This window comes from Brachyhypopomus gauderio, chromosome 3, assembly GCF_052324685.1.
Source record: "Brachyhypopomus gauderio isolate BG-103 chromosome 3, BGAUD_0.2, whole genome shotgun sequence".
Classification (NCBI taxonomy): Eukaryota; Metazoa; Chordata; class Actinopteri; order Gymnotiformes; family Hypopomidae; genus Brachyhypopomus; species Brachyhypopomus gauderio.
This window is the reverse complement of record NC_135213.1, coordinates 32,269,956-32,297,801: the sequence shown is the minus strand read 5'-3', so window position 1 is coordinate 32,297,801 and position 27,846 is coordinate 32,269,956. Positions and strand designations below refer to the sequence as shown.

Below are 27,846 nucleotides of genomic sequence, written 5' to 3'. Positions count from 1 at the left end.
TCCACAGCAAGAGGGTGTCCCTTCACCGTGGCCCGCCCAATGGATGGAGACGACTGCGCGAGTCGCTATGGTGACGGCATCCAGCTTGAGTGTGTGATGGGTTGACAGTTGTGTGTGTGTGTGTGTGTGTGTGGCAGTCACTTGGCTCCGCAAGCATGTACCCCAAGAGCAGGAGTATGCGCGTGCCTTCGGACAGTCAAGCCAGAGAAAAGTAAGTTTATTTATTCGGGGCAGGGGCGACCCGGGGGGGGGGGGGGGGGGGGGGGCAACACCGGCGCGCCATTGTGGGACGCGTGCGAGCGTGGCGCCTCCGCGAATGTCGCACGTATAAGATAAGGCATCAGTCCCGGCGCATACGGCGCGCTCCATAAATGACACGACGCTCCGGGGAGAATATTCCAGATTACGACTAGACGCTGTGAAATCTGTGACAGCGGGGAGGCTCGTTTGCTCGGCCGTGTCTGTCATCTTCCTTAGGCTGGAATTAATGTGCTCGACTAAGTCTACACTGCTGCTGGCAACAGGACAAACACGTCAAATCGTATAACCTTGGTACACAACAGCTGTTTAACTGTACGGTTACTGATGATGGTGCGTTACCTCCATCTGTCAGTAACCCACAGATATGGCTTGGTCCGTAAGATGCTCAGAATCGATAAAGTTGTTAACCCATTGCGCTGCCAACTAAACAAAAAAAGCTTTCAGCCTCTCAAATGACAGCATAATTACATTTCCAGATTTTGCCTATTAGCAGGTTTTGTAAATGGTGCGGTAGGTCTCAGCTTTGCTGCTAAAGATTTGAGGTTTTAATGGTACGTTATTGTGTGCGTTTCTGTGTGGGCGCTTTTTTATCCGTCTCTATTTATAATAAGTTTCTCGAGCATCCATCGTCCTGCTCCAGCTCGCCTACCCACCGAGTGTCATTCCAGCCAGGTGAAGCAGTCAGGCATGAGATTTCAATTTCACGGAGGATTCTGTGTATGAGACATTTCTTACAGTTTCAGGCTTTGTTTGCCACCCAGCGTGCAATCGGGAAGATTTTTGTTTCGGAAGAGCAACACCAGATATGAAGTTTTCATAACCCCGTAGTCATACTTTTTAAGTGACTCCTTTGCAGCGCTTTGTTTGCCTGAAATGTAATTAACATAACCTTGAATCTCACAAGTTACGTGAGTCAGGTTTGACTTGTTTGTGAGTTGGATTGAATGTTATGTATTTGTTTTTAAAGCTACATCTGTGACCTGATTAAGCTCTTAATTGTATAGACTTCATTAATTATTTGCAGATAATCCTGAATTTGACTCTAACAACATGAGATTATAAACTGTAGCATCCAGGGCGGGTTGATTGAAGACATAGTCCTTCAACAGCAGTAAATGTCTCGTTAATCTCGGAGACAACGGGTGTGTGCACAGTAATGTTGAGATGAACATGGACTGAAACGTAATACGTTTTATGTTTTGATAATAAGTTGTAATGAAAATGTAGTAACATGTATTTGTCTTCACACTTAGATATTGTGAGTTAACTATAGTTAGTGTTGCTCCAGGGATATCTGTTAAGGCAATTCTATCGTCTTGTTTGGGGGTATATTATCGTTTTATAAAGATGGGCAAAAGATTAAGAAATGTCTTTCAACTTGATCTTTCACTGGAAATACGAGATATTAAGGACTCGATTAAGCAATAAAAGCACATTCTCCGATCCGATTCATGCTTGTGGGTGTTTAGAGATGCTGGAGACTTTCGCGGCGTGACGTTCAGAGCCGCCGGATCCTGCTGTCATTCAAAGTGTTGGATCTTCTCCGAGTGGACCACATGCAGACACTGGCAGGCAGTTTCAGAGTTATACATGGTCAATTAGACAGTTTGTTCTCCTTGGACACATCTGTGTCATGATCAGCAGGTTACATTATGTGAAGTCTTGTCGACGTCTTTTTCGAGCAATGCTGAGGTGACCTTCATGTTAATGAATGGGTAAAGTTTACTGAAACCATTACGATAATTCAACCTATGACAGTTTGACGCACATTCCAAGCCACTGCAGCTGTGCGCCTACTGTAGGGTATTTGGCCACACATACTGCACCATACAATGAGTATTGCATTGATCCTACTGGATCCTATCTGGAAATGAGTAGAGCACAAACACACACACACACACGCACGCACGCACGCACACACACACACACACACACACACACACACACACACACACACACACACACATATTCACCCCCTTAAAAGCCTTTTGTTTAGTGCTTGGATCTCTTTCGTTTGTGCCCCCCCTATTGAATATGCCCATTGTAAATGATCCATTAATGTATTATGTTAATGTATTATTTCTATATAAATGAAGTACTTCCATGTACACTGTTTACTATGTAAATGTCTGGAAAATGTGTAATAACAAGTCTTAACTCTTTATCACAACATATTCTGCTTACTGTCACATCTTTAACAGATGACGACAAGCAGCACACAGTTCAGCTTCAGTGCAGGTGGACACACATTTCCATGGCGTGTCCCAGTGCCTCACCTGTGTGTCCCAGTCCCTCACCTGTGTGTCCCAGTGCCTCACCTGTGTGTCCCAGTGCCTCACCTGTGTGTCTCAGTGCCTCACCTGTGTGTCTCAGTGCCTCACCTGTGTGTCCCAGTGCCTCACCTGTGTGTCCCAGTGCCTCACCTGTGTGTCCCAGTGCCTCACCTGTGTGTCTCAGTGCCTCACCTGTGTGTCCCAGTGCCTCACCTGTGTGTCCCAGTGCCTCACCTGTGTGTCTCAGTGCCTCACCTGTGTGTCCCAGTGCCTCACCTGTGTGTCCCAGTGCCTCACCTGTGTGTCCCAGTGCCTCACCTGTGTGTCCCAGTGCCTCACCTGTGTGTCCCAGTGCCTCACCTGTGTTTGTCAGCCGTGTTCATGTTTGGTTTGTGTGGTCGTGCTGCGGATGAGGGTGGCAGATTTATTTTGCCGTTTGTGAAAGGGAGTTTTTGCCCTGCTGTGTGTAAATGTCTTCAATCACTCTGATGCACCTTTTGAATTTACCCACTCATCCCTCTCTTCTCTTAGTAAACATTCCTCATTAGTCTCTCTCTCCCTCTCTCTCTCTCTCTCTCTCTCTCTCTCTCTCTCTCTCTCTCTCTCTCTCTTCTCTTTATATTTTTATATATATATATATATATATATATATATATATGTGTGTGTGTGTGTGTGTGTGTGTGTGTGTGTGTGTGTGTGTGTCACTCCCAACTCCTTTATTTTCTCTCTCTGTTTATATTTCTCAGTCTCTTCCTCTTATTGTTTAGTGCTTTGTCTCTTTTTGGACATGAGAGTGCCTGAAAGCTCACATTTGTGTCTCTGCTATACCATTTCTGACTCCTAAAACCACACACACACACACACACACACACACACACACACACACACACACACACACACACACACACACACACACCATTTCTCTGCTTCCCCACCCTAACATTGGCTTCTGAGTTATGAGACAGTCGTTGAGGAGTCATATGGGAAAGAGATAGGAGGCTCCTGTAATGACACATCGCTGGCCTCAGGATGAGGTTACGAACGCTCCCCCAGTGTTTGTGTGCCCACCTCATCACTGCTTAAATTGGAATTATAGAGGAGAAAGTGATCCTGTTCCACATTCAAATCTGCGCACCAGTGTGACTGCCAGTCTGCAGGAGGCATTTTCACTCCACTGTGCATGTAGAAACGATGGTAAAAATAGCATTTGCTACAGTTTTGGAGCAAACTTGCATGCACGAGTGCCAAAGTTGAGCTGTACTCTCCTGCTCAAGCACGTGCAGTAACTCCGTGTTCGTTCCTGCTGTCCGGCTATGAGTCCGCCAACCTCGGGGAAACCCGTTTCCTTCAAAGCAGCCTTCTTCTGTTCCATGGAATGAGTTTTAATGGCTTACAAGCCACACCCCTTTTCCCTGAGTGGGTCACATGGTCTCACACTCCGGCCGTGTCCCATTCCACTCTTTCCTTTCTTTGTATGTGTCCATGTTCTCCAGAGCTCCTGGCTGGTAAGTAGTTCTACAGCCATATCAGGGGGCAGCAGATTCTAAACTAATGTGTTAATTCTTGTAAAAAGGCAACATGCAGAAAGCAAAGGTCACAATCAACTCATCATTACGTTACTCTTTAAAAACGGCGGTTCCAAATTCTCCAGTGCCTGAAGGCTTCTCCAAGAACATATTCCTCATCTGAATGCCAGCATGGAGAGTTATTATGCATTAGAGTTTCCCTGTACGCCTCTCTAGCCTTGTAATCCGTGGCCCAGTCCTTCTGAAATGTTTATTTGGTAAAAGCATGTTACAGTCAAGCCGCCTCCTGGTCCTGTTCTGCTTTGAAGTCTTTGAGTTTTGTTCAGTCACTCCTTTCTCCTCTTTCTTTCTCTCTCGCTCTCCGTCTCTCTCTCTCCACCCCTCCGTCTCTCTCCCTCTCACTTTCTCTTTCCCTTTTCTCTCTTTCTCATGCTGCTTCTCTCCATCTCCCCCTGCTTGACGCGTTGCAGTTGGATCTTAAAGGTCTGACACAATCTCAGGAGTATTAATTGCTGAGAGTTTAGCACCCCCACCCACACCCCCCAACCCCATCTTATTTCCAGAGTCCTCCCTGTACCCGGGCTGTTTTTCATCTGGGTTTCCATAAAGTCTGCTATCATTATTCCAGTCTCTGCACCATTCTCTCACACATGAAATGCCTTCTCCTATGAATACTCTTCCCTTTGGTTACATCACATTTATTTTTGCCCTATTTCGTTATCCTTTTTTGTGATTTTATATATATTTTATGATTATATATATATATATATATATATATATATATATATATATGAGCGTGTTTTTTTTATATATATATGCTTGCGGATGCTTGCGAAGTCAATAGCGATGAGTTCACGTTGTGTGTGCGAAACACTTCCACAAGACTTGGCTAAGTGTTCGGTTCAGGTCAACACGCCACATGCATATTAAGCTCAGACAGACGCTCCCGTGCCTGGAGAGATGGAGGGATATGATCGAGCTCATTACAAGCTATTACAGAATTATTTATGAACACGCCACTTCTGGCAGTAAGAATGGTGTGAGTAGTCATTCTTTGACCAGACTCCTTGCGGTGTGTGTACGTGTGTATGTGTACGTGTGTGTACGTGTGTGTGTGTGTGTGTGTGTGTGTGTGTGTGTGTGTGTGTGTGTGTGTGTGTGTGTGTGTGTGTGTGTGTGTCACTGAGGTAGGCCCCCGCATGGTTATAGGTAAGGCTGCTAGGCAGGTCATGTGTCGTATACTGTGCTGGATTTTAGGGGTGAGATCAACTCTTTCCTCACTGTCTTTCTACCTGCTCCTTGCTGCAGTTTTTGACAGCGCCCTCGATTCCAACATAGGAAGCCTCTGGAGAGACGGGCTGCCGTCATTGTTTTGTAGGAAATGAATCTCTCTCCCTGTCCCTGTTCACTCGAGGCTGTCAGCCGGGAAGATGTTGAGCTTGAGAGTTTATCACAGACAGATAAGACTACCTGAGAACACTTGACGAATGAGGATTTCGGTTAATTAATGATGGCTCTGCAGTTATTCTCCAGATGCACTCGAGGAGGCTTTGGCATCAGGGAGATGCAGTAACAGGAAGACACACAAATGCTGTGTTCACAACCGACAAGCGCGCTGTAGTTGTCTTTCATTTATTTTGAATGGTATTGTTAACTTCTCATATTCCAGTAGCCAAATGAACTAGTGTTGGACAAAAAGGCCTTTTGGCAAGATCACCTGATAATGGTTAACTTTAGTTCTGGGTTCTAGGCTCTATACTGTGAATTCATATTAATATCTCTCTCTCTCTCTCTCTCTCTCTCTCTCTCTCTCTCTCTCCTATAGGCTAGCCCTCTACGTATACGAATACCTGCTACACGTTGGAGCTCAGAAATCAGCCCAGACCTTCCTCTCCGAGGTAGGTAGTCAGAAACAATGCCACAGCGCTGGCTTAGCAGGTGCGTTCACAGAGAAATGTGCCATGGTAGCACCTAGATGCTCAGAGCAGGCAGCCAGCATCGCTCCCCACCCAGGCTGCAGGATGCAGGGGGAGGGGCTGGGGGGGGGGGGGGTCTGGCTCCTCTCACACACTCCACTGTGGACTTAACTCAGCCGCACTGCCACAAACACAGAGAGAGAGAGAGACACAGAGAGAGACAGAGAGAGAGAGACTGAGAGTGATGCATACAGGTGGGGCTGTGTGACTCCGCCCACATTCTCACATTGCCAAAGACAGGAACACATGTCCAGTGAACTTGGGTATCTCGATAGGTTTAATAAACAACATTCTGTCAGTAGTGTTTTTTTTACTGATGTTGTTTTGGTCTCCTCCACGCTGCTTTTAGTGTCAGAACAATTACTGTTCAGAGCGAGGCTGTCAGCACTTTCTCGATGGTTGCAGTCTATGGGAACTGGAATGGGAGTATTTTAAGGAACAGTCGACTGTGGATTAAGAACTTTTCAAGGAACAATTACAAGGACTCTGCTAACGGTCGGAGGAGCTCCACGTTCTGCTGGCAGTACTGAGGTATTATGAAGAGAGTCACCCAGTTTTACCGGCGCAGCGTCCACTCAGGACACGCTCGTGAAACAGACGCGTCCCCGGCAAAATTGATGATGAAGCAGTGTTGGCGTGGCCTGATTGGTCTCCTACATGGCGACTGAAACGGCAGTATCATATTGCAGCACAGCGTCGACATGACCAGGGCGAGCGTGAGCAGAGGAGCACGGAGATAAGAGGGCGAGGCCGGCACTCCGCTCTCCGCACGCGATGCTGGCGCCCACCGCAGGCTGTGACTCGGACCCCACCGTGTCATCACGGCCTGTCCCGCCTGGAGGCTCAGCACAGCACAAAAACACGAGCAGATAAACGACGTCGACAGGGAGGGGCAGGCCGCCCGTCACGCCCGCCGCCCAGCAAAAAAAACAAGCCGGTCATTCGGCGTGACTTCAGCCGCCGCGCAGAGAACACCGCCATCCTGCTGTGGAGACTCGGTGTCCACGTCAGCAATCAGTGCAGCGCGGTGTGTCTTTAGGCCTTGGTGGACACCTGACGGTCGCACTCATGATGAGTAAGGCTTTATGGGTTTGTAGGCAGGTCCACACAGGCTGTGATAGGCTACAAGTTTCTTTTCTCACACCTAACATAACCATCGTCCTGCCTTTACTAGCCCCCGGTGTTAAATGGGGGAGTGTGTGGGTGCCCCCTGGCAAGGTCCTAGTCCCTCATCTCTCTCTCTCTCTCTCTCTCTCTCTCTCTCTCTCTCTCTCTCTCTCTCTCTCTCTCTCTGTCTCTTGGCAGATCCGATGGGAGAAGAACATTACGCTGGGTGAGCCACCCGGGTTCCTCCACTCCTGGTGGTGGTAAGTCACTCCACCAGGGCGGTGCATGGAGGGGGGGTGTAAGGGGGCGGGGCTGTACTGTAAAGATGGCGGCCGATTGGTGAGCATGCGCTCTTTTGCAGCGTGTTCTGGGATCTGTACTGTGCGGCGCCCGAGAGAAGGGAGACCTGCGAGCACTCCAGTGAGGCCAAAGCCTTCCACGACTATGTGAGTGACACGACCCGCCTCGTGGTAGAAGCATCGCGCAAACATCCGCTTGTTTTCTTCCGAAGAGTGCGAGGAGACCACGATAGACCATTAGATAGTCTAGTCTAATTGTCGGGAGCTCTTGGTGTTTATTTTATATTATTATTTTATTTGGTCAGATTTTGTTGTTACTGTGAGCGAGGAAACTTGCCACTGGCTACCTGCAATGCCATCATGGCAAGAGTAACGGAGAGGGAGAGGGAGGAAATGAGGAAAAGAGAGAGAGGACAGAGGGCAGGGGTGGGAGGGAGAGAGAGAGGGAGGAAGAGAGGGAGGGAGGGAGGGAGGGAGAGTCAGAGGGAGGGGTGAGATAGAGGCAGAAGGAGAGAAAGTTAGACATAGAGATAAAGGGGAGAGAGATAAAGGGACAGAGGGAGGAAGGGAGAGAACGAGGGAGAGGAGTTAGGGTGAAGGGAACTAGAAGAAACAAGAAAGAAGAGCGGGAGAGACTGAGGGAGAGGAAGAGAGAAGGAACAAGAGGGTGGGAGAGAGAGAGAGAGAGAGAGAGAGAGAGAGAGAGAGAGACTAGAGCAATGATAAAGTGGTTATGAAAGGACACAAGTGGTGATGTCATCCTCTTGTGGTCATCTCTGCTAGGAAGAGGAGAGGGGGGAGGGAGTGAGAGAGAGAGAGAGAGAGAAAGAGAGAGAGAGCAGGAGATTAAAGGAGATTAAAGACATGGCAAATGGTTTGAGTTCAGTAGGTTAACGTTTCTTTGCCTTTTCCGAAGTGCAGCCAACTGATTAAACCCACACTGGAAACACACCAGCACTGCAGTAGCTAGCAGCTCAGAAGCACTGGTAGCCAAAGACTGGAACTGTAACATTATAGCAAGTGGTCAATCAATCAGGAAAACTGTAATTTCAAGTTTAAGAGTTTTGTAGTATTTAAATATTTGCTCTTTGTCTCTAGAAGTTTCCTGAAATTGAAAGCGGTGAATGTTGTAACCATACTGTAGCTGCGGTCTTCCCAAAGAGGAATCACCACTCAGGGTTTCTTCTGGTTAAAGCATTATCATTCACTCAATGGAGAAACATTAGTGGATGTCGGCGCTGTCACTCAAATGTGTCCCTGCTCTAAGAGTTCTCCAGAACCCACCAGACCCTGCCCTGCCGGACCAGGACTGCATTATTTCCAGATGTCACTGCAGAGCTCGCAACAGCCGGGGTCAAGCCAGCAGTAAACATCAGTCAGACAGAATGACGGTGCACACATTATTTTAACGACTGTACGTCATATTCATAAGCAAGAGTGGCGTGAAGACTTTTTCGCTGGCAGTAATGGCATGCTGGTAAATCACAGCGCACATCGATTTCCATCATTTACCTTTTTCGTTTTAGCAGGCGTATATCATTTATGGCGCTGCAAGAGGTATAAAAATCACTCTCTCTCCAAACGAGCACCTTGCGTTTGAGCAGGGGGCTGACTACATAGACTCATCCTACATTTACTTCCCCTTTCTCTGTGTGTTCCAGAAAAGGCTTGTCAGACAGTAACCACTATCAATGGGGGAGTTGTTGTTCCATATCTGAGGTGTCACCATTCAGTTATTGTTATCTCACATTTCTCAGACACACCGCACTGCTGTAGCGGAGACATCCACTAATTCTCATGTGTCTGTGTTGTCCGAATGTCAGCTGTGGTTCGGAAACTCATTATGTTTATCTGTGATTTGAAAACTTTTTTTCCCCTTTTTCTTATGAACTTGATGAATCATCCATGCGGCACATACGTCAATAAAACACGAACAATAAAAGGTTCAGCATAAAACAGATTGCGATGCTTTTGCTACAACCATGCCACAGAAAATATATATAAATATATCTACGTATATTATATATAATGATCCATACGGCAACTCCAAGAGGTCAAAAAAGAATTGAAATCGGATTGAAATGAAGAACTTCCATATGCTTGTCCCAGAAGACTAGCAGGGACGACTGTGGCTGTTTAAGGATGTATGTCCAACCTGGCCGAGATCCTTTGGTCCCGGTGCACCTCCCCATAGGAACCTGACAGATATCTCACTCACGTTACGCTGCTCAGCCCGACATGGAGCGAACACAGCCATGGTGCACCTGAGCGCACCTGAGCACACCTGAGCACAAGGCACCTCAGTTCCGTAACATTTTGTGTGGCCACCAAGCAGGTTAATGAAGATTTTTAGCCCCTAATGAATACACTAAGAGAGCAAAGAAAGGGAGAATTAGCATTTGAAAAAGATAGCTGCCAGCCAGGAAAGCATTGCTGGGTCACCCAGGAATATTGCAGTCAGTCACTGTCTGGAACACTTTGGGCATAGTTTATAATAAAAGCAAGCGCAAATGCCGTATCTCTCCCCAAATACGTGGATTTATGTGCTGTGAATGTCTGGGTCATACTGATTAATGTTTAAGCTCTTCCTTTTAAATGTCGGAGAGAAATGTATTTCCACTGATGTACCAAGACTCCGTATGCCGTATGACTGAGCATATGGGTGTTCACACAGCAGTCACAAGAGCCACAGGAGTGTTGAAATCGTGTTCGCCTGTGAAAGCTGGAAAGCAGAAAACGTCCCTCAAATCACACACGTTTCCCACCTCGCAGGTTCAACCTTGTTCATAGAGTTCATTGGCAAAGCATTTTTTTCTCTTTCTTTTACGTTTCCTTGTTGCTCACACAGGAAGTGGGATAATGGCATTGAAGAGGGTGGATGTATGGAAGGATGGATGGATGGATAAATGGATGGATGGGCAGATGGATGGATGGATGCAGGAAGGAAGAGAGCAAAAAAGCATGTGTGGTATTTGTATATTTCCTGCCATTATGTTAGCCAGCTATGTTAGCAAGCTGAAGTGTTTACTGTTGGGGTTTATCCAGCACACCCCAAAACTAGCACACAGCATACGTTTTACACAAGGTCATATTGCCATGAGAATTAATCAGCTGAAAATGTGAAAATCAGTTAATGGTTGCAGGTAACGGTTTCAGTTGGAGTGTCATCTCCGTGACACACCTCATCCTGCACCATAACTGGGGAAATGGGGGATTCAAGCAGCACATTTGGAAACATGTTGTCCATGTGGTGCTGCTGAGTATCCCAGAGTCATTCTGAGTCCAGGCTAATCTCAGTTAATGAACAATTACAGTGTTGGAATGACTAAAGCCTCCTATATTCTCTAAATCAGAAGAAGAAAATAACAGAAGAATGGGACAGTTTTGTGGTTGATTATTATTAACGCGTGTATCTTGACATACTTGACAGTATATTCCTTCATCTTTAGCCAGTAATGTGTTTGTTAAAAAAACACAGACATGTTTCTCTGTCTGTATTTGAGTTCTCTGCCTGTTTTGTTGGTGTTGGGGGCGGCTGGGGGTGGGGGGGGGGGGGTGGGGGGTGTTGGAATGTCTAGACGAGGCCACTTGTCATTCCTGCCACGTTCCCCTAATGATTAGAGAGATGGAATCCTCCACTGCTGTAAAGTTAGCTTGCGTGCATGTGCGCACACACACACACGTGCACACACACAAATGTGCACACATGCTGCATACAGAAATGGCAAATGAAAATAAATGAAAGAGAGGCTGACGGACAGATCTCAGCTGGAGTATACTGGAATATGAGAGTGCAGAGTGCGTGTGGAGCGTGCGTGTGTGTGATATCTATCCTGTATTTTGACCAGGAGCAACAATTGAAAGGCTTTCTGTTTACCTGACTGTATGGAACCCTGCTCCGTAACAAACACTAACACGCAGATGCATCTGGCGAGCATGCCGTCTCCATAGTTTCGAGGGGGGTAAGACACCCATGTTAACCGCCCTCTGTCCTCAGACCCTTACTGCTATATGGAAGGTTAGAACAGCTGCTATGACCTTGTTCTAATGCTGAAAGATTCCCATGCCGACAAGATCCACTACAGTGGACAGACATTCCATAAGTCCTGACTCTATAGTAGAGCACCTTGGCTGCCAGAAGCAGCGGCTGTGATTCAGACCTATCCCAACCAATCCCAACCTGTCTCGACCTGTCTCAACCAATCCCTAAACATCCCCACCTATCCCGACCAATCCCTACCCATCCCCACCTATCCCGACCAATCCCTACCCATCCTCACCTATCCCAACCAATCCCAACCTGTCTCGACCTGTCTCAACTAATCTCTAACCATCCCCACCTATCCCGACCAATCCCTACCCATCCCCACCTATCCCGACCAATCCCTAACCATCCCCACCTATCCCAACCAATCCCAACCTGTCTCGACCTGTCTCAACCAATCCCTAAACATCCCCACCTATCCCGACCAATCCCTAACCATCCCCACCTATCCCAACCAATCCCAACCTGTCTCGACCTGTCTCAACCAATCCCTAACCATCCCCACCTATCCCGACCAGTCCCTACCCATCCCCACCTATCCCGACCAATCCCTAACCATCCCCACCTATCCCAACCAATCCCAACCTGTCTCGACCTGTCTCAACCAATCCCTAAACATCCCCACCTATCCCGACCAATCCCTAACCATCCCCACCTATCCCCGACCAATCCCAAACCATTCCCACCTATCCCGACCAATCCAAACACCATCATCTAAAATGAGAGGATTAAGCACAGATATGTACAACGAGAATGTAAATACTCACGACAGCTTAACAAGCTGCCATTTTTACTTCAATATTCATGCTTTAATTTCAAGTCCAATGTCCAGTACAGACCCAGCGCTGTCACCACCGTCCCGCTGCCCAGGAGGGAACCGCACAAGTGTGGAGCCTCCGGAGTGTTAGGCTCAGTAAGACCATGACCAATCGATACGGACATGAAAATGTCCTTGGGTGAATACCAAGCACTTAACGCTCAGATACGTGTAGGAGCGACGGGGGAGACCAGTCCAGCCTCACTCCCGTTTGGAGTGGGCAGAAAGGTGAAACCCACGCGTGAAACCCTAGTGCCTCAACAGCAGCACCCTTAATTATTCAGCGAACAAAATGAGTTTGCCAGGAGGCGCGAGTCGTGTTGCTACTCTGTGTACCTTGCTTCGGATTTCCACCCGTCCCATCCTGTCCCGACCCGTCCTGTCCCGACCCGTTCCCTCCTGTCCCAACTGTCCCGACCCGTCCCGACCGGTCCCGTCCCGTCCTGCTGTGTTTGTGTGCGCGTTGCTCAACTGCTTGTATTGTGATAGCACAAATGATGCTGTAGCTGGTTCTGCTCAGAGACGTAGGTGCCCAGAATGTTGAAAGATTCCATTACCATTAACCACACTTGATAGGAGTGTCATTTCTTATGTAGTGTCTCAGACGTGTGTGTGTGTGTGTGTGTGTGTGTGTGTGTGTGCTTGTGCGCTTGCTTTCCAGAGTGCAACAGCAGTACCCAGCCCTGCAAGTGGGAATCTCCCTCCTGGAGAAGGCCTGCCTGTGCCTCCAGGATTCTTTCAGGTACACACACACACACACACACACATGCATACATAAATACGTTTACAAAGCCAGTCATTCTGGAAATCAAATCCTTGCCGTTCAAAGTTGAAAACAAACATGCACTCCATTTCATATCCACTAACACAAAAGTTGTGGTTTATTTCCACAACAGTGGCAGTAAATCTCCTTACACACTTGTTTCTCCAAAAAGAGAGAGCTGGAATCGCAGTGTTATTGTGTTCTACCAGGAACTGGTGAAGTGGGTCTCCACTTTTCTCCCTGCTCAGGTTCCTCTCCTGCGCTTGTGCCAAGAATAATACTCTGGAGTTCATCATTCAGGAGTTTGTGGAGATCTGCCGGGAGAGCAGAGCATAAACAGATTGATTTTTTTGTCAGTGGCTGAATTCCGAGCTGTTCCGCTGTGCCCCTAATGAGAAGTGACGGGCCTCGCTCTCATTCTTCGGGTCGGCTGCGGTAAAGCTCCGATCCAGCCTGACTCTCCCTCACATGCCCCACGCAGCCAATCAGTTCGAACCTTCCAAGAAACTGCTTAGGTACCTGAATTATTGCTAGGTGTCTGTAAGGTGGGACTACACCAGATGTCCTAAAATAGACTCCTGCATGATGAAAAACTAGCATGTTGCTTCTGTGGTAAATGGGAATTGGCCACTATAAAAAGTTGATGGCATCATTCAGCAATCTGTACTGCCAGAGTTGGACATATTTCAGAGGCAAATTTGAATACAGATGTTGCAAATGGCAGTAATCTACCTTCGAAAATCTACACTGTAATTTCAAGACCATTTTACGATGAACCTGCACCGTTGATATATCATGCTACCGCGATATATTGATCTTTTATCCGTGTACAGTCAGACCATAAATAGTATACTTTACTTTCTCATATCTGCGCAGTGTGAAGGAGGTTATTTGGCGATGACGTCGACAAACATGCTGCTTGATCAAAACTAATTTGCATAGTCAATAGATGAAAGTAGATCCTGCAGCGCCCTCTGGTGGCGCTACTCTGAGCAGCCCTGTCGTCTGCTTCGCCTGTTGGGAATTTCTTCCATTCTTTGAAAGGACGGCGCACTTAAAGGAGCACGTGACCGAAATATGACACCAGTGGAAGCCTATTAGAGTTACGCGCGTGCGGTCAAGCATGCGCTGTTCCCGCCGTTTTTCACTGGGTCTAGTCAACATCAGCCTTATGGAGTGGAGGAATGTTCTAGTCTGCTTTCAGTAGTTTGTGTGTGTGTTTCTACAGCAGTTCATGTCCCCACGTTGCACTGGCGGCCCCAGAGTTCCTCTCAGAATACCCAATCAGGTACTTTCTGTATATTTACACATTAAGGTCGCACATATAATAATAATAATAATAATAATAATAATAATAATAATAATAATACTCTAGCAATTTTGAGGTGTGACATGTTTAAGCAAACTGCCCTGCATCTCAGCCAAAAGCATTTACATGTGGATGCTGTGAATCACCACAACACCCACAGCGCTCCACCCTGGAATGGGGGCCTTTGGCCGGGATGCTCACAGCAGACAAAAGCAGAGGTCGTTTTTGAGGATTTTCTCACGCAGTCCTGCCTTCAGTGATATTGGCAACGCAAATACTTTACAGTAATGATTAACAGTCGACTCATACGTGCAGTCATAGCGTATACAAATTGGATTTTTGCTGCTAGTCTGCAACAGTTTACGTCCTTATGCCCTCGTGGGCTGACAAAACGACGCTATAATTTCATGCGGCAAATTCGGGCCGAACCTCGACCAAGGTGACTGTGACCTTTTAATTACGTTTCTGTTGCACCAGGCGATGGGCCCTGGCAACCAGCCGATGGGCCCTGGCAACCAGGCACTGCTGAGCGGGATGGATCCCGCAAGACAGCCAGGTGAGACGGCTACCTCAGGACACCAACCCAGCTCTGCCGTTTCATTTCACACGTGCCACGCTTCTTCACAAAGACATCTTCCCTTCCCCAGGCCACCCGATCATGAACGGCCCACTGCAGAGGATGACGCCCCCTAGAGGCATGGTTCCTCTCGGCCCACAGGTTTGTAGCTAATTATACCCCGTATACTCTCAGTGCCTCAAGTGTGTGTGTGTGTTCCTGTGAGATTCACAGTTGATTAGCTGATGGTGAATTAATTAATGAAATTCTTTACAGAACTTTGCTGGTGGAATGAGGCCTCCCGTGCATTCCTTAATGGGAGCGGGAATGCCTGGAATGTAAGTTTGCCTGGGAGACGTACTTCCGGCCCGCTTCCCGCACAGCACTGCCCCGGGCCCCTCTGCCCCGGGCCCCTCTGCCCCGGGCCCCTCTGCCCCTCCCCAGTCCTTATCTTGCCCCACCCTCTCTTGTCTGTGCTCATTGGAGGCTCAGTGTCCGTATGTGAGCCAGGCTTCAGTTTGTCATCTGTTGTGCGTGCAGGGGCCCGGGCGGAGGGAGGCCCTGGCCAAACCCCCCGAACACGAACTCGGTGAGTGTGCCAGAGCGGAAACTCGCACCAGCTTTTCACGGTTATTGACCGTCGCAAAAAGCAGTTTCATAACCAATCCAAACATCCTTTAACACTCTCTCTCTCTGTTCAAAGATACCATACTCCTCCTCCTCTCCAGGCAGTTACACGGTAGGTGGTCCCTTGCCATCACGAGGTCTGGTCCGCTGAAGAGAAGCGATGTAGATTATGTACATTGACATGGCAGGCCTGTCTAAGCCTCGGCCGTGTGTCCACAGGGCCCAGTAGGCACCGGCCCGCCAGGCACGCCGGTGATGCCCAGTCCAGCAGGTAAACAGTGGCCCAGTAAAACGAGCCCTTCCTGCCCCAGATCAAGCGTGTAAACCCTTACTCTGAACAAAGCCTTCAGAATACTGATGGGCAGACTGCAAGCATGTCCGAATATATTGCACATACAGTAGATTTGAAGAGACTCACATTATTATGTATGTGTGTTATGTGACCTGAATCTGTTTCATCCCAGAGTCGACCAACTCCGGGGACAATTTGTACAGCGTGTTGAATTCGGTCCCCTCCAATGGAAACAGGCCAAACGTAAGATACGCCCACCAGTTTGCATAATACTTCTAGCAGTAGTTCTGTATTTCATTCAAATGTGATTTTCTCACCATAATGCCAAGATTTTCTGCTGGCCAGCCTCTGTGTGAGGCTGACAACAGAGGTAAACGGGCCATGGGTTAAAAAGAGAAAAACACATTTAGATCAAATATGCAGAGCGTAGCCTTGGAGTGTGGAGATTCCCTTGCTCAGGTGTTTTGTGGTCTTCCAGTTTCCTGTTGGTCAGTGCACGGACGGCACCATGGGCGGCGTAGCGGGAATGGAGCCTCACCCACTCAATGGTTCTTTAGGTACGGCCAAAACCACTGGCGCATCACGGCGCCTGACGTGGGTCGGCCCGGGCCAGGAACCGCCGGACCTGCTGTTTGTAATATGCCACTGCAGCATGTCTCTGCCTGTCTCCCATCCACTCATGCCTTTGACCCTGATAAATGCAAAAGCTTCAAGCTTTCTTCTCTCTGTCTGTCTCGGCAGCATCAGGAGACATCGACAGCCTCCCCAAGGTAAGAGAGGCACCGGCAGAGCCTTGAAAGGCTGCCATTCCGCACGGAGACGACTGAGGATGTTTTAATGTCGCAACGAAAGGTGTCTTCATCTTTCCACGCGTTCTCCAGAGCTCTCCCGGGAACCTCGTTATGAACAACCAGCCCAGCACACCGAGGGACGATGGAGAGATGGGCGGGAACTTCCTCCACCCCTTTCAGAACGAGAGTGTATGTCATCACACCTCACACGTTTGTCATTTTGAGCCCCCCCCCCAAAAGAAAACCCCACCTGTGATAATGAGCTGGCTGATAATCAACTGGCAAGGCCATCCTTGTTTTTCCACCACATACGGTTCTTCTTCTCTACAGTACTCCCCAAACATGACGATGAGCGTGTGAAGCTGGAAGGAGAATGGACGGCGCGTCTGCATGGACCTTCACGCGGGGGACGCATCCCCACTGTCCCCCAGCGAGACGGCGTCCTGCAAGCGGCCCCTCGTTTCCTGCTGGAACTGAAACCCCTCCCCCCCCCCCCCCACGACTCTTCATCCGAGACCAAACCCGGACAACCCATCACTAAACACGGACAGCCCACCAGGAGGAGATTGATTTATGGGATTAGCCTTATCTGTGTCCGTCGCTCCATTGCTCAAAGGCGCGAAGCGTGAAGGAGGTCCAAAGGAATCGCTGGCAGGGTTTCAGCTAAACCACTCGTGCTGTTCGTGAGTCTCTGTGACATGATTCATATGGCTTGGTGTTGCACGCTATGTCATGAACCCTGGGGTGATTCTGCTGTGGTCTGTGGAGTTTGGGCCAGCCCCATTCTCCTATAATGAAGAGGGTATTAATATGAAGCATTGGGTAGAGGAAATTAAAGGGTCTCAGCCTGACTAAGGGGCAGTTTTGCCCCTCTGTAGTATCTTTAATGCTGAGCTGTGGCTGTTGGATGGCTGAGAGTGCGGGCACGTACACTTTTTTTTAACTGACATGGATTGTACTGACTGACGGAGAGGAATAACTAATATTAAAAAAGCAAATTTTCCCAGTTTTTAAAAGATGTAATTTTCAAGTTGTATACATTTCTCCACTGATACAGTTTTGATTTTTATACATTTTATTATGATTTACACATTTCCTTAAACAAAACATTTTTTACATGGTACATATACACAGGGATTGACAGACACAGGTAGCAAATTCATTGTATGTTTTTGGGGATTATATACATTTGCATACGTCATTTCGTGGACCAGCCCGCTGGCCATGTTGGGTAGCATGCATTAGTAAATATAAGATGTACAACGTGCAAGCATGTACAAATGTAATATCTGGTGTGTGTTGGCATTCAGGATAAGAGGAATTGCCTGACTTTATAATAAAAGGAATGCTGTGAGATGTCGTTTTGACAGGACGGATGTAGTTCAAATATGGAGACAGAGCTCGAGACGGTGGTCTAACATTAGATCACTATGGCATTCCAAGTTGGGTATAAATTTTCTACTGGGAGTAAAAGGCACTTTTATTGAGAAATAAGTGCAATGAACGTACCCATCACACAAGGTGGATACAGTAACCTTCGCTGGGTGAACTCCCAGGTGACAGGCTCACGCTATCAGCTTTCTGTACTGACTGCTCACGTTGCTTTTAAAGGTCTCCAGCTTGCTCGACCTGGTGCTGTTGCTCGACTCTAAACGCTCGACCTCCGTGGCCGACCGACACCTCAGATAAGCGACCACTTGCTTCTGGCACTGGGACGAACCGAAGTAGTAAATGAGAGGGTCCAGGCAACAGCTGACGCTGCCCAGGCACATTGAAATCAGGTAGGCGGCGTACGACTCCTCGCTGTGCTTGTTCACGAACCTCACGTAATGCGACAGGAGGATGATGTTGGTGGGAGTGAAACAGATCACGAAGGCGGCGAACACCGTGGCCGCCATGAAAACCGCGCGGGTCTTCTTTGCGCGGTTTTCCACGTTGGCTGCGCAAAGCGCCTGGATGATTCGCACGTAGCAGACTGCGGTAAAAATTAAGGGAATAAAGAAGAACAGCGCGCTGAATATGGGGAAAAAGTAGACATAGTAGGCTCTGAAATCGGTGTCCTGCACGTCGTGACAGGTGTTTATGCCCAAGTCGGGCAAGCGAACCGTCTGTTCAGAAATAAGCAAAGGGACGACACCGCCGACGGAGAGGAGCCACATCGCGGCGCACACCACTGCGGCGGTTCGGGGACTGCGCCAGGTGAGTGCGTCCATCGGATAGACGACGGCCACGAAGCGGTCCACGCTTATGCACATCATCAGTAGCACGGAGCAGTACATGTTGCAGTAGAAGGCCGAGGTGACCACACGACACAAGCCGGCTCCGTATGTCCAGTTATTCCCATTGTAGTGGTAGGCAATCCGAAAGGGGAGCAGCAGCACGAAAAGCAGGTCGGCGCAGGCCAGATTCAGCATGTATATCGCCGCCGGCTTCTTTGGTCGCACCCGACGAACGAACATGACGAGGGCAAAGGCGTTTAGAGGAGCACTAATGATGAACACAAACGTGTACACCGTGGGTACGAAAACGGTCATCAGACGTCCCGTTAGAAACTGCGAGGCCTCTTTGGAGACGTAGTAGCGTTTTCTGACCACAGGGGGGTGGTGTTCCTTCTTGGGCTCGTAGAAGCCCGATCCACTGCCTTCCTGCACGTCCAAGAAATCTATGGGCTCGTCTGTGACTGGGACGAAAAAACCCGAAAACGTCCGCACAAAGTGCTGGGTATCTGCGTAAGGAAACATCAGGAGTGTTTTTAAAATAAAATGGATGCAATTTCAATTAATTGTAATTGGATTTATATATATTGGATTTATTAATTGGTTACCGTTATCATTTACATACATTTTAATATTCTGTCTTTATGTGTGCGTGTGTGTATGTAAACTTACCGTTGTTTGGTACCATAGCTGCTGAAGCAGCCAAAGCCATAATTCCCACAAAACAAAACCTACAAACAATCATGACCAAATGAAATTGCTGACAGTGAAAGTGGTTAAAAGCGCCGTAGGTCGCTGGATCACACGCTGCGCGCGAGCTCACACTGATCACTGTTCTACAGCACGCGCGCTCATGGGTAGATCCACTGTGATCGGATGTGACCGCCCACACGTGGACCTCAACTAGCACACTTTAGTCACAAACTAATGGCGCTTTAGCCCCATGTCCTTCATGGTGCGTGCTGTAATGTCGTGACCGAATGAATGAATTAATGAATAAGACGTGCGTTTACGGGGGAAGACATTTTGTGATCCTTTATTTAATTCTGAGATCCTTCAAGTTATTATAATGCCAGTACATCATTTTGAAACCTCTCCCAAATGCCCACCTGGTTCAAATATTCACATCGATAGATCACTTATGAAGGCACCAGATCTTATCTCGGGCGTACTTTTGGCTCTTTCTTTTTTTAGAAGTACGAGTCAGTAGTACACTGGGACATTCATTTAAAAGTCTTGTGTTCCCAACAGATGACATACAAGTGTTTCACATACAGCATTACCTAGATATAAAATATACACTTCAATTACATTACCATTTAAAAATAGAATTCATGTACAATTATTGTGTGGAAAAAGCATAAAACAGACTTCCAGGTATATACCCTTCACTGAAAATTCTGTGCTGGACTTTTGTTAAAATCTGATTACACTTCAAATCAACACAAACCAGAGTAATATATATCCTATAGCTGTACAGCCATTTAAAACGTGTGGTATGCATTGCAATTTCATAATTAAATACTCAGTATCACAAGTTTCCAGTTTCATACATTTCTAAAGTATACAGGCTGTCATCCCATCAAATTTCTCCAGCAGTAGAGGAGTTCACTTTCCATAAAACTTCTTGTTCAGTAGGAAAATGAGGAGGTTGACATTAACTTTAGCCTTGTCAAACATTTTCATGACGGCGACTCCTTCATACTGAAGCTGCAGCAAGTCCTGAAAACGAAATAAAAAGCATCAGATTAGTCAGTGAAACACCGGACTCTAAACAACGCAAGAACATAATAGATGTTTCCAGGAACTAAGGGCTTTTTTGTTTTTGTTATCAATGCCTCCTATATAAAAGTGTGACGTGTTTGATGGTTATGGGACGTATATGGTGTTGAGTGCTGGACACAGAGAGCAGAACCTGGAAATGAAGCTGGACTTTTTCCATCTCCACTCCCATAAACTTGGCCTTTATCTCAAAGTCTCCAACTTCCTCACAGGGCGAGATGTCGAACATGACATTTTTCAATCTAGAAACAAAACAAAAAGAACAATCATTGGGCAAACTAGAGGACAGATAGTAAGGGGAAATAATATCCAGCTATTGTCTCGCAAAAAAACAAAGATATTTATAAGAATTTTCAACTAAAACACCAAAGTCCAATGTGTCATTATGTTATTCTATCCTACTACAATAAACAGATGAATGTTTAATTAGGCCATTCTGTTTTGGGTCCCTCCCTCGGTTTTCACTAGAGCATGTCATGTCTCCTTATCAGTGATCTGCATGCCAGACTAGCTGTGCACTTGGAAAGCTCCATTGGAAATTTCAAAACAGGATAGCTATCTTCTCAAAACGAGCTACCTTCCTTCCGGTCTCACACCCAAATCACTGACCCAGCACTCATTTCATACCAAAGGGAATAAGTGCCAACTATTCTGGGCACAGTCTATGATGTTCACTTCATAAGAATCCCACTTGGATGCAGAGTGAGGAAACTGAGTAAGCGTGATAATAAATGTTAATGATGGCCTTTATTATCCTTGAATTGGACCAGTACATGGGGCAGTGACTTTCTAGAATATTCCAGGATATTATTGTAAGTAGCTGGACAAAATGACAAATGGGAAGAGGATTGGCAGGATTTATCTGAGCTCATCTTGCTATGGTAAAAAAACTGTGGTCCAAGCATACGTAAATGCTCCAGTAAGCAAACTCATCTAACAAAAACATAGCAATTAATCACATTTGTTTTTGAACTAAGTGGAACTTATCACACAATAAATGAATGTAAACAAAAATAGTGGGAAGTTTTATGCCGGTAAAGTTGTGAAGGGACGCACTGATTGGTCTGAAGACCCTCGATCTCTAGAACGACTCCTTTCTCGTGCAGCCGAGCGGCTGTGTACTTCACAGACTGCTGCTTGGACTTCTTGCTTTCCTTCTCTCCCTTTTGATTCAGTTTGATGGACCTCCGAGTATTCCTGTGAAGAAACCGTGGTCAGCGGCTTTCTAGCGAATAAGGGGAATTTATAAGGGAGCCACAATATTTGGCGACTCACTTTCTATTGAGGTTGTCGAGGCAGGTTTTGATGTAGGTGTCGTAGTAGTTGATCTGGTCCTGATAGAAGGCTGTCTTGGAGTTGAGGGCACTGAGAGTCTGTTGGAGTTTCACCAATTCAGCTTTCCTCCTTTGCCTGTAGCGTCTCTGGTAGCGAATGTCCTATAATTTAAACAGAAGGGTGATTTACTGTGTATTAACCCATTCGTGTCTTAGGAGTTGCCGCATTGTTGACCTGTTGCAATAAAATGTCGGTTATTTCTTGCTCAAAACAAAAATCTTCTCTTTGACCTACAGACACAATTATGCTACCATTTGAATGTTGACAATTTATCTGCTTTTTTAATGAGCTTTGACAGAACAGCATGCTTTTTTGTTATCACTGAAGACAGCTGCACCTTCATAGTGTTGATTTGAAGCTCTTACACCGGTGACTGCAAAAAATGTCACTTTAAAAGAATTTTTGCACCAAAAAGCTGAAGGTAAAACCAAAACCGATCGATTGCGGCACACGGCAAAATCTCCGAAGAGAGACTCTACGACGGAGTAGCCTGGTTCCACGGAACATAGGCGAGTCCTACCCTGGAGATGTCGTTGATGAGCTCCTGGTGCTTGGTGGCCGAGCTGACCAGGCCAGCCTGCTCCAGGGTGCGCAGGTTTCGTAGGATCTTGCGTTTCTTCTGCTCCAGGGGCAGCTGCCGGTCCTCCTGCGTGCCCTGGCTGCTCTTCAGCCCTTCGGGGGCCGTGGCGTCCTGCGCCACCTGCCACTCCACCATCCTAGTGTGGTCGTCCTCCTGCCACACACGACGCACACAGGTCGGGCACGTGAGGCCTGCTGGTGCTCGCTGCACCAGAACTGCCCGCAAAATTGCGTTTTCGGAGACTGCAAGGTCTGATGCCCAAGCACAGATGTTTGACTATTCTTCAAAAAGTGAAGAAACGCAAATCTTCCATGTATAAATAAGTAATATATAACTATGGTAACATTAGCTAGTTCAATTTAAAATAATCCAGGACCAAGCAAGGTAAGCGCATCTGTATAGCACACCCTGACATTCTCTTAAAACATCTTTACATAAATACGACTAAGAGTTTACAAAGATTAAAAAGGACACAAACAGATGTAAAGAATAAGATAAAATATATTAATTCACAGTGATGGGAAAGTCGCAGTATAAACTGAATATGTAAATATGTAAATGAGCTTGTGTATTGTTTAACAGCTGCACTGACCTTAAGCACGGTCCCACTGTAAGGCGGCCGGTCCGCTAAAAATTTGATGCAGCTCTCACTATCTCTGTTTTTACCTCGACACGGGACAGGACAGGGAGATAAACGGAGAGAGAGAGTTCAAGCATTACCTGCAGGGCGGAAGCCGGAGTCTCTAGGATATCAGTCAGAGTTTCTCCTGGCTGGATTCTCACCACATCCACTATCAGCTTCTTTGTCCTTTAAAGGGACAGAAAAGAGAATAGGGCATTTACATATATAGGAATTCATTATTACAAATGCCACCATATTTTTCATTGTCTGCTTGATAGTACAAAAACTTCATCATGTAAAGCAGTTGGAGGTTTAAATGAACACTAATTTAATAGTGTTTGTGAACACTATACAGATCTGTATTTGAAGTGTGATGAGGTTTTATTGTTCTACAAGGAGCATATGGCCTCGAGACCCAAGTGCTACAGGCATGAGCATCATAGACCTGCTACTCAGAGACAAGAGGAAACATCACAATATACATAAATGGAGCCAATGCCCCTTAACAACCTGTGGAGAGGCTTAATTCCACAATCCATCCGTTCAAAGGGCTCATTGTAACACTAGTGCAGCTCCGTGGTATAACAAACACGAGTCCTCCCTCCACCACGCGTTCTCCTCTGGTTATGGATCTGGAGTTTTGGCTGCGCGTGTGAGACCAGCGGAAACCGAGTAGTGTGTTTGCAGTAAGACAATGAGGTGTGACGCCAAAGCTCCTGCTCCGTCTGGAGCAGCGTGGACCAGAGGCCGACCCGGTCTTCCTGCTTCCTCCCCAGAGGAGCCGCAACGGCCGGAGAGAGGACGTGCAGCTGGGGTCCGTCTCTCTGCCAGATGGGACGGTGGGACAGGTGACCATCAGGTCAAGGAGAAAAAAAAGGGGTGTATGGGGTTGTGGGTCTTCTTTAGATACGGCGGGGGAAGGGGTTCGGTAAGTCTACACCAATGCTTGATTAACAGGAACACTTTCTCACATCTGCATGTAAATCTTGCACGAGGCAGATTCATAGGAATTCTTGAATCTAAATTTCCCGAGCAAAAATCCAACAAAGTCAGAACTTGCCCTGTGTCATAAATTCATCAGGCACAAAAAGTTAAGACATTTTCTTCCGAACACCGTACACTGACATCCACATGTCTGCCAGCATGAGATGGACGTGTTGCGTGACTCACATCCAGTTCAACCGAGCTCAAAACGTCAGAAAAGTTCCATTTCAGCAGTGGAAGAGATAACAGCAGTCTGTGTACCACTTCCTACTATGGAGGAGAAGAGATAGTGGAATAGGAAATAAACACTGTCTGTAAATGACAGTGACTGTATATGTGAAGACATATCTCTGCACCACAGTCATTGTATCGAATCTTCGCATCAAAAATTTCTGGACATTATGAAATAGGTTTCATCAGTACTGCTGTCGAATGAATGTCGTGTTGCTTACAGGTTAAGAGCAGAGTGTATTTCAGCAATGCCAGTGTGTCTTACTTCGTTATCAGTCCTTTCAAGTCCTTGTCGTCCCCGTCCTTCAGCTCAAACTTGTTGGTCAACGTGAGCGAGATCTCCGTTTTGGCCAGCTGGCTCAGGGTGCTGTCTTTGTTGGGGTCGTTGGGGTCCACGGCCCCTTCACCTGGGTACGGGAAAGAGTCGGAGGGTCCGTGTGAACGTCTCCTGCTGCTCAGCACTGCAGCTGTTCTCTAGCGAAATATTACTGAGCCTTAAATCCTTCTGACATCCACAAATCTTTTCCTGAGTCTGTTTGCCATTACAAACAATTATTAGACCCTTCGTCAGGGCCACCATTACCAGGACATTTGAAGACAGCTGTGTAGTGGATATATTTTACCAAGCAGTGACTCCACATCAGGAACTTCGCCCAGGTCCTCCAAGAGCTCGTGCAGAAGATCGCTGTGATCTGGAGCGATGGCCTCCTTATGCTCCAGGACAAGCTGTGGGACAAAGAGGAGCACAACACTTCAGATACTTTGATCTCAGCAACAGATTAACAGATGAACCCCTCACACACCAATGACCTGTCCATATTCTTGCCACTAGATACCTTTCATATGAGTTTCAATGTAATTACTGAATATCATATTACTGAAACAATATGCTTTAAAAATTATAACTAAATAATAAGCCTCGAGTTTAAGAGGTCAGCAATGTCAGATTTCTGTTCAGACCATTTTTTTTGCACTGCTTATGCACAGGATGAGCTCTCAGTGCTGTTTTCCAGGGCTGTAGGGGAGTTTCCATTATGCAGTAGACCTGGACCAAGCAGGCACCAGTACTAGGACATCACGCCTGGTGTTCGCTCTGGGATCCAACCAGAAGCCCCAGGGCTAAGCAGGAGACGCTGTCCCAGCAGTCAGAGCAGAGTGAGTCAGTGTGAATGTCCTCCATCTGGACACAGTTAGGAATGTGATCCTTGTGCTCTTCGACAGGGCGTGGGTGTTGCTACCTCTTGGGACAACACTTAGGACATGTTTAGTCCACAAATAAAACCATGCATAAGCCGCCAGAACTGTTATCTAATCTCTTTGTCTACTGACAAAGCTATAATTCTTGGAGATTTCAGTATTCATATGGAGAATGAACACTTTAAGGTTAGCTTACATGTCCATTGCAGACTCTAATGGTGAAATTCAGAATATCTTAGGATGGCAAAATACTTTGTCACCCTAAATTTACTGCTTTATTGCTGAAATTCAAAGAATCTAATGCCATATTCAGCTTAATCGCTTACAGCTGAAATATGCCATGCGTGTAATTTTTATTTTTTTCACGATTTATTGATTACACATAGCACTAAAATCTACTTTGTATAATGTTTAACCATATTATGAAGAAGAAAATAATTATGGTAGGCCCAACTGGTTCCACAGTACAGTGAATCATTATCCAAATATCTCCACAGTGTGAGTGCAGCTAGAAGAACTTGGATGTCTTCTGAAAAGCTTGTTAGCCTCTTAAAGAGAGTCAGAGCAGCTTAGTATTGTCGGGAGGAGGCAGGATGACCAATAGCAGGCTCTCATTTAAAAACATAACCTAAATTAACAAATGATCAAGCCATTAACAATTCAGAGATTCCTCCACACAGTGGCAGAAACTTCAGTTCTCTGTTTTCAGACTATGGACATGTTCGTGGACTATAAGCAGTACAACTCAGCAACAGACTCCCAGCAATCCATTATGTAGCACTCAAGTTTCTGAAGCTAAACAGTCTTCAGAAATAAAAAAGCGATATATAGTCATGAAATGCTCATTTTCCAAGAAAGCTTTAGGGAGTGACGCTCCATTGGGTATAACGAGCTCAGAAAGCTGATGCAATCCTGTAGGACCATTACATGTGTACTTGATTCAGTGTTGTCCAGGTTACTTCTAGAATTATTACCAGTGATGTGGAGCCCCTACTAAATATAATTAAATAATCCCTCATTTGTGCCAGGTTCGTGTGCAAGACTTTCCATGTAGCAGTTAATAGGCTTTTACTTAACAAACTGCATTTTCACCTATTTGATCGCACACTTTGAACTTGGGATAGTCACCTAATACCTTTGCTTTATTTAAGTAGGATTAAAAGCACCATTTTGGTTTGGATTTCAGAAAAATCATAGTACAGAAAAAAACCTTAGCTTGAGATTGTCGGCACCATCCCGTGTGCATGAGACTACAGATACAAGCTTACAAACATGATCTGTTTAGGTATACAAGTACCTGGTTTGTCATTTGACAGAACACTACAAATTTGCCAGTGTACATTACAAATTTATTCCGTTTGTACTGCAGCCTATTAAGCTCCACACTGATTTCCAAGTCTGGCTTTTGATGTTTAAAGCAACACAGCATGTAGCTTCAATACAGCTGGGTGACAGTATTCTGTCCTGTTGTTGGAAGATGTTTCTCTTATGTACTTCCTAATCTCTGAGGAAGAAAATATTTGGAATATAAATTCAGATTTTTTGTTGAGCATGGACAACAGGCTGTTTAGAAGGCCTATTATTTAATTTCATATATATTTTTTTCCATTTCATGATATATAGTAATATTAATATATTATTAACTTTATCATGCTAATTCAGTTTAATAATTTAGTTTAATTCTTTAGTTTAGTCATGTGTAAAGCACTAAGATATTGAATTCAAAACTAAGTTCTACATCAAAAATTGATGATGATTATTATTATTATTAAAATGGGATTTTCCAACTATGCAAGAAGTGCCTTGCCATGTGCGTCCTGTTTTTGACCCTGTTCTGAAGCTTATTCAAGGTAGATTCAGTGGTGGATTCTGTTTGACAGCATGTGCTGAAAGCCCATAATCTGTGCTAGCAGTGGGGGAAGTCTACAGTGTGGAGGAGAGCCAACCCAAAGTGGAGGTTTCAGCACTTCAGGGATCCTACTGGGAATCTGGGCCCCGACGCCCAACACTTCCCCAACTGAAAAAAACTCTCCTCCGGTAAAACTCCGTGGAGAGGGAGTGAGCAGCTGTCTCTGACCTATTCCCATAAGTCATATTGCCTCTTAACTCCACCTGCGTACAGAGACAATGAAAGAAACAGATCTGTTCTCTGGCAGTGTGTGCCAACCAAGCTAATAGTGCGACTAGGTATGGTGTAATATCCTTCTTTAAAAAAAAATATTTACTGTTGTATTAACCCAAATTAATGATGTAATAG

At 46.3% G+C, this 27,846-nt stretch overlaps 3 protein-coding genes across 4 annotated transcripts in view; 1 reads left to right on the top strand and 2 right to left on the bottom strand.

Annotated features, from left to right (window-relative positions):
- ssbp2a (single stranded DNA binding protein 2a) lies at positions 1-17,138 on the top strand. 2 transcript variants are annotated; one of them, XM_076997678.1, is made up of 17 exons: positions 1-211; positions 5,886-5,958; positions 7,342-7,403; positions 7,505-7,589; positions 12,966-13,046; positions 14,299-14,355; positions 14,854-14,932; positions 15,024-15,094; positions 15,209-15,270; positions 15,473-15,521; positions 15,636-15,671; positions 15,779-15,830; positions 16,024-16,094; positions 16,330-16,408; positions 16,593-16,621; positions 16,733-16,831; positions 16,973-17,138. In XM_076997678.1, the coding sequence occupies exons 1-17, from the start codon at positions 156-158 to the stop codon at positions 17,000-17,002; spliced, it is 1,071 nt and encodes a 356-aa protein (XP_076853793.1). In that variant the 5' UTR covers positions 1-155; the 3' UTR covers positions 17,003-17,138. The 2 variants fall into 2 exon arrangements, with proteins under 2 accessions (XP_076853793.1, XP_076853792.1); XM_076997677.1 differs by having other exon boundaries at positions 14,296-14,355.
- A 572-nt stretch (positions 17,139-17,710) lies between these two features.
- Positions 17,711-19,735, bottom strand: f2r (coagulation factor II (thrombin) receptor). Its single transcript, XM_076997674.1, has 2 exons — positions 19,531-19,735; positions 17,711-19,367 (listed from the first exon to the last, which is right to left on the bottom strand). The coding sequence occupies exons 1-2, from the start codon at positions 19,601-19,603 to the stop codon at positions 18,208-18,210; spliced, it is 1,233 nt and encodes a 410-aa protein (XP_076853789.1). The 5' UTR covers positions 19,604-19,735; the 3' UTR covers positions 17,711-18,207.
- A 143-nt stretch (positions 19,736-19,878) lies between these two features.
- Positions 19,879-27,846, bottom strand: part of iqgap2 (IQ motif containing GTPase activating protein 2) — a 47,564-nt gene continuing 39,596 nt past the window's right edge. Inside the window, exons 31-38 of the mRNA XM_076997673.1 lie at positions 25,016-25,118; positions 24,658-24,799; positions 23,276-23,363; positions 22,496-22,708; positions 21,916-22,076; positions 21,697-21,837; positions 20,774-20,882; positions 19,879-20,580 (exon numbers count right to left, since the gene is read on the bottom strand). Coding sequence (XP_076853788.1) covers positions 20,467-20,580; positions 20,774-20,882; positions 21,697-21,837; positions 21,916-22,076; positions 22,496-22,708; positions 23,276-23,363; positions 24,658-24,799; positions 25,016-25,118 — 1,071 coding nt within the window. The 3' untranslated portion in view covers positions 19,879-20,466. The remainder of the gene's footprint in view (positions 20,581-20,773; positions 20,883-21,696; positions 21,838-21,915; positions 22,077-22,495; positions 22,709-23,275; positions 23,364-24,657; positions 24,800-25,015; positions 25,119-27,846) is intronic.

Coding starts and splice junctions, on each gene's coding strand:
- ssbp2a (XM_076997677.1), top strand. CDS start 156: ATGTACCCCAAGAGCAGGAGTATGCGCGTGCCTTCGGACAGTCAAGCC. Junction 15,095..15,208: donor TGGTTCCTCTCGGCCCACAG/GTTTGTAGCTAA, acceptor AATTCTTTACAG/AACTTTGCTGGTGGAATGAG. Junction 16,409..16,592: donor CCCACTCAATGGTTCTTTAG/GTACGGCCAAAA, acceptor CTGTCTCGGCAG/CATCAGGAGACATCGACAGC.
- f2r (XM_076997674.1), bottom strand. CDS start 19,603: ATGATTGTTTGTAGGTTTTGTTTTGTGGGAATTATGGCTTTGGCTGCT. Junction 19,368..19,530: donor AGCTATGGTACCAAACAACG/GTAAGTTTACAT, acceptor TTCCTTACGCAG/ATACCCAGCACTTTGTGCGG.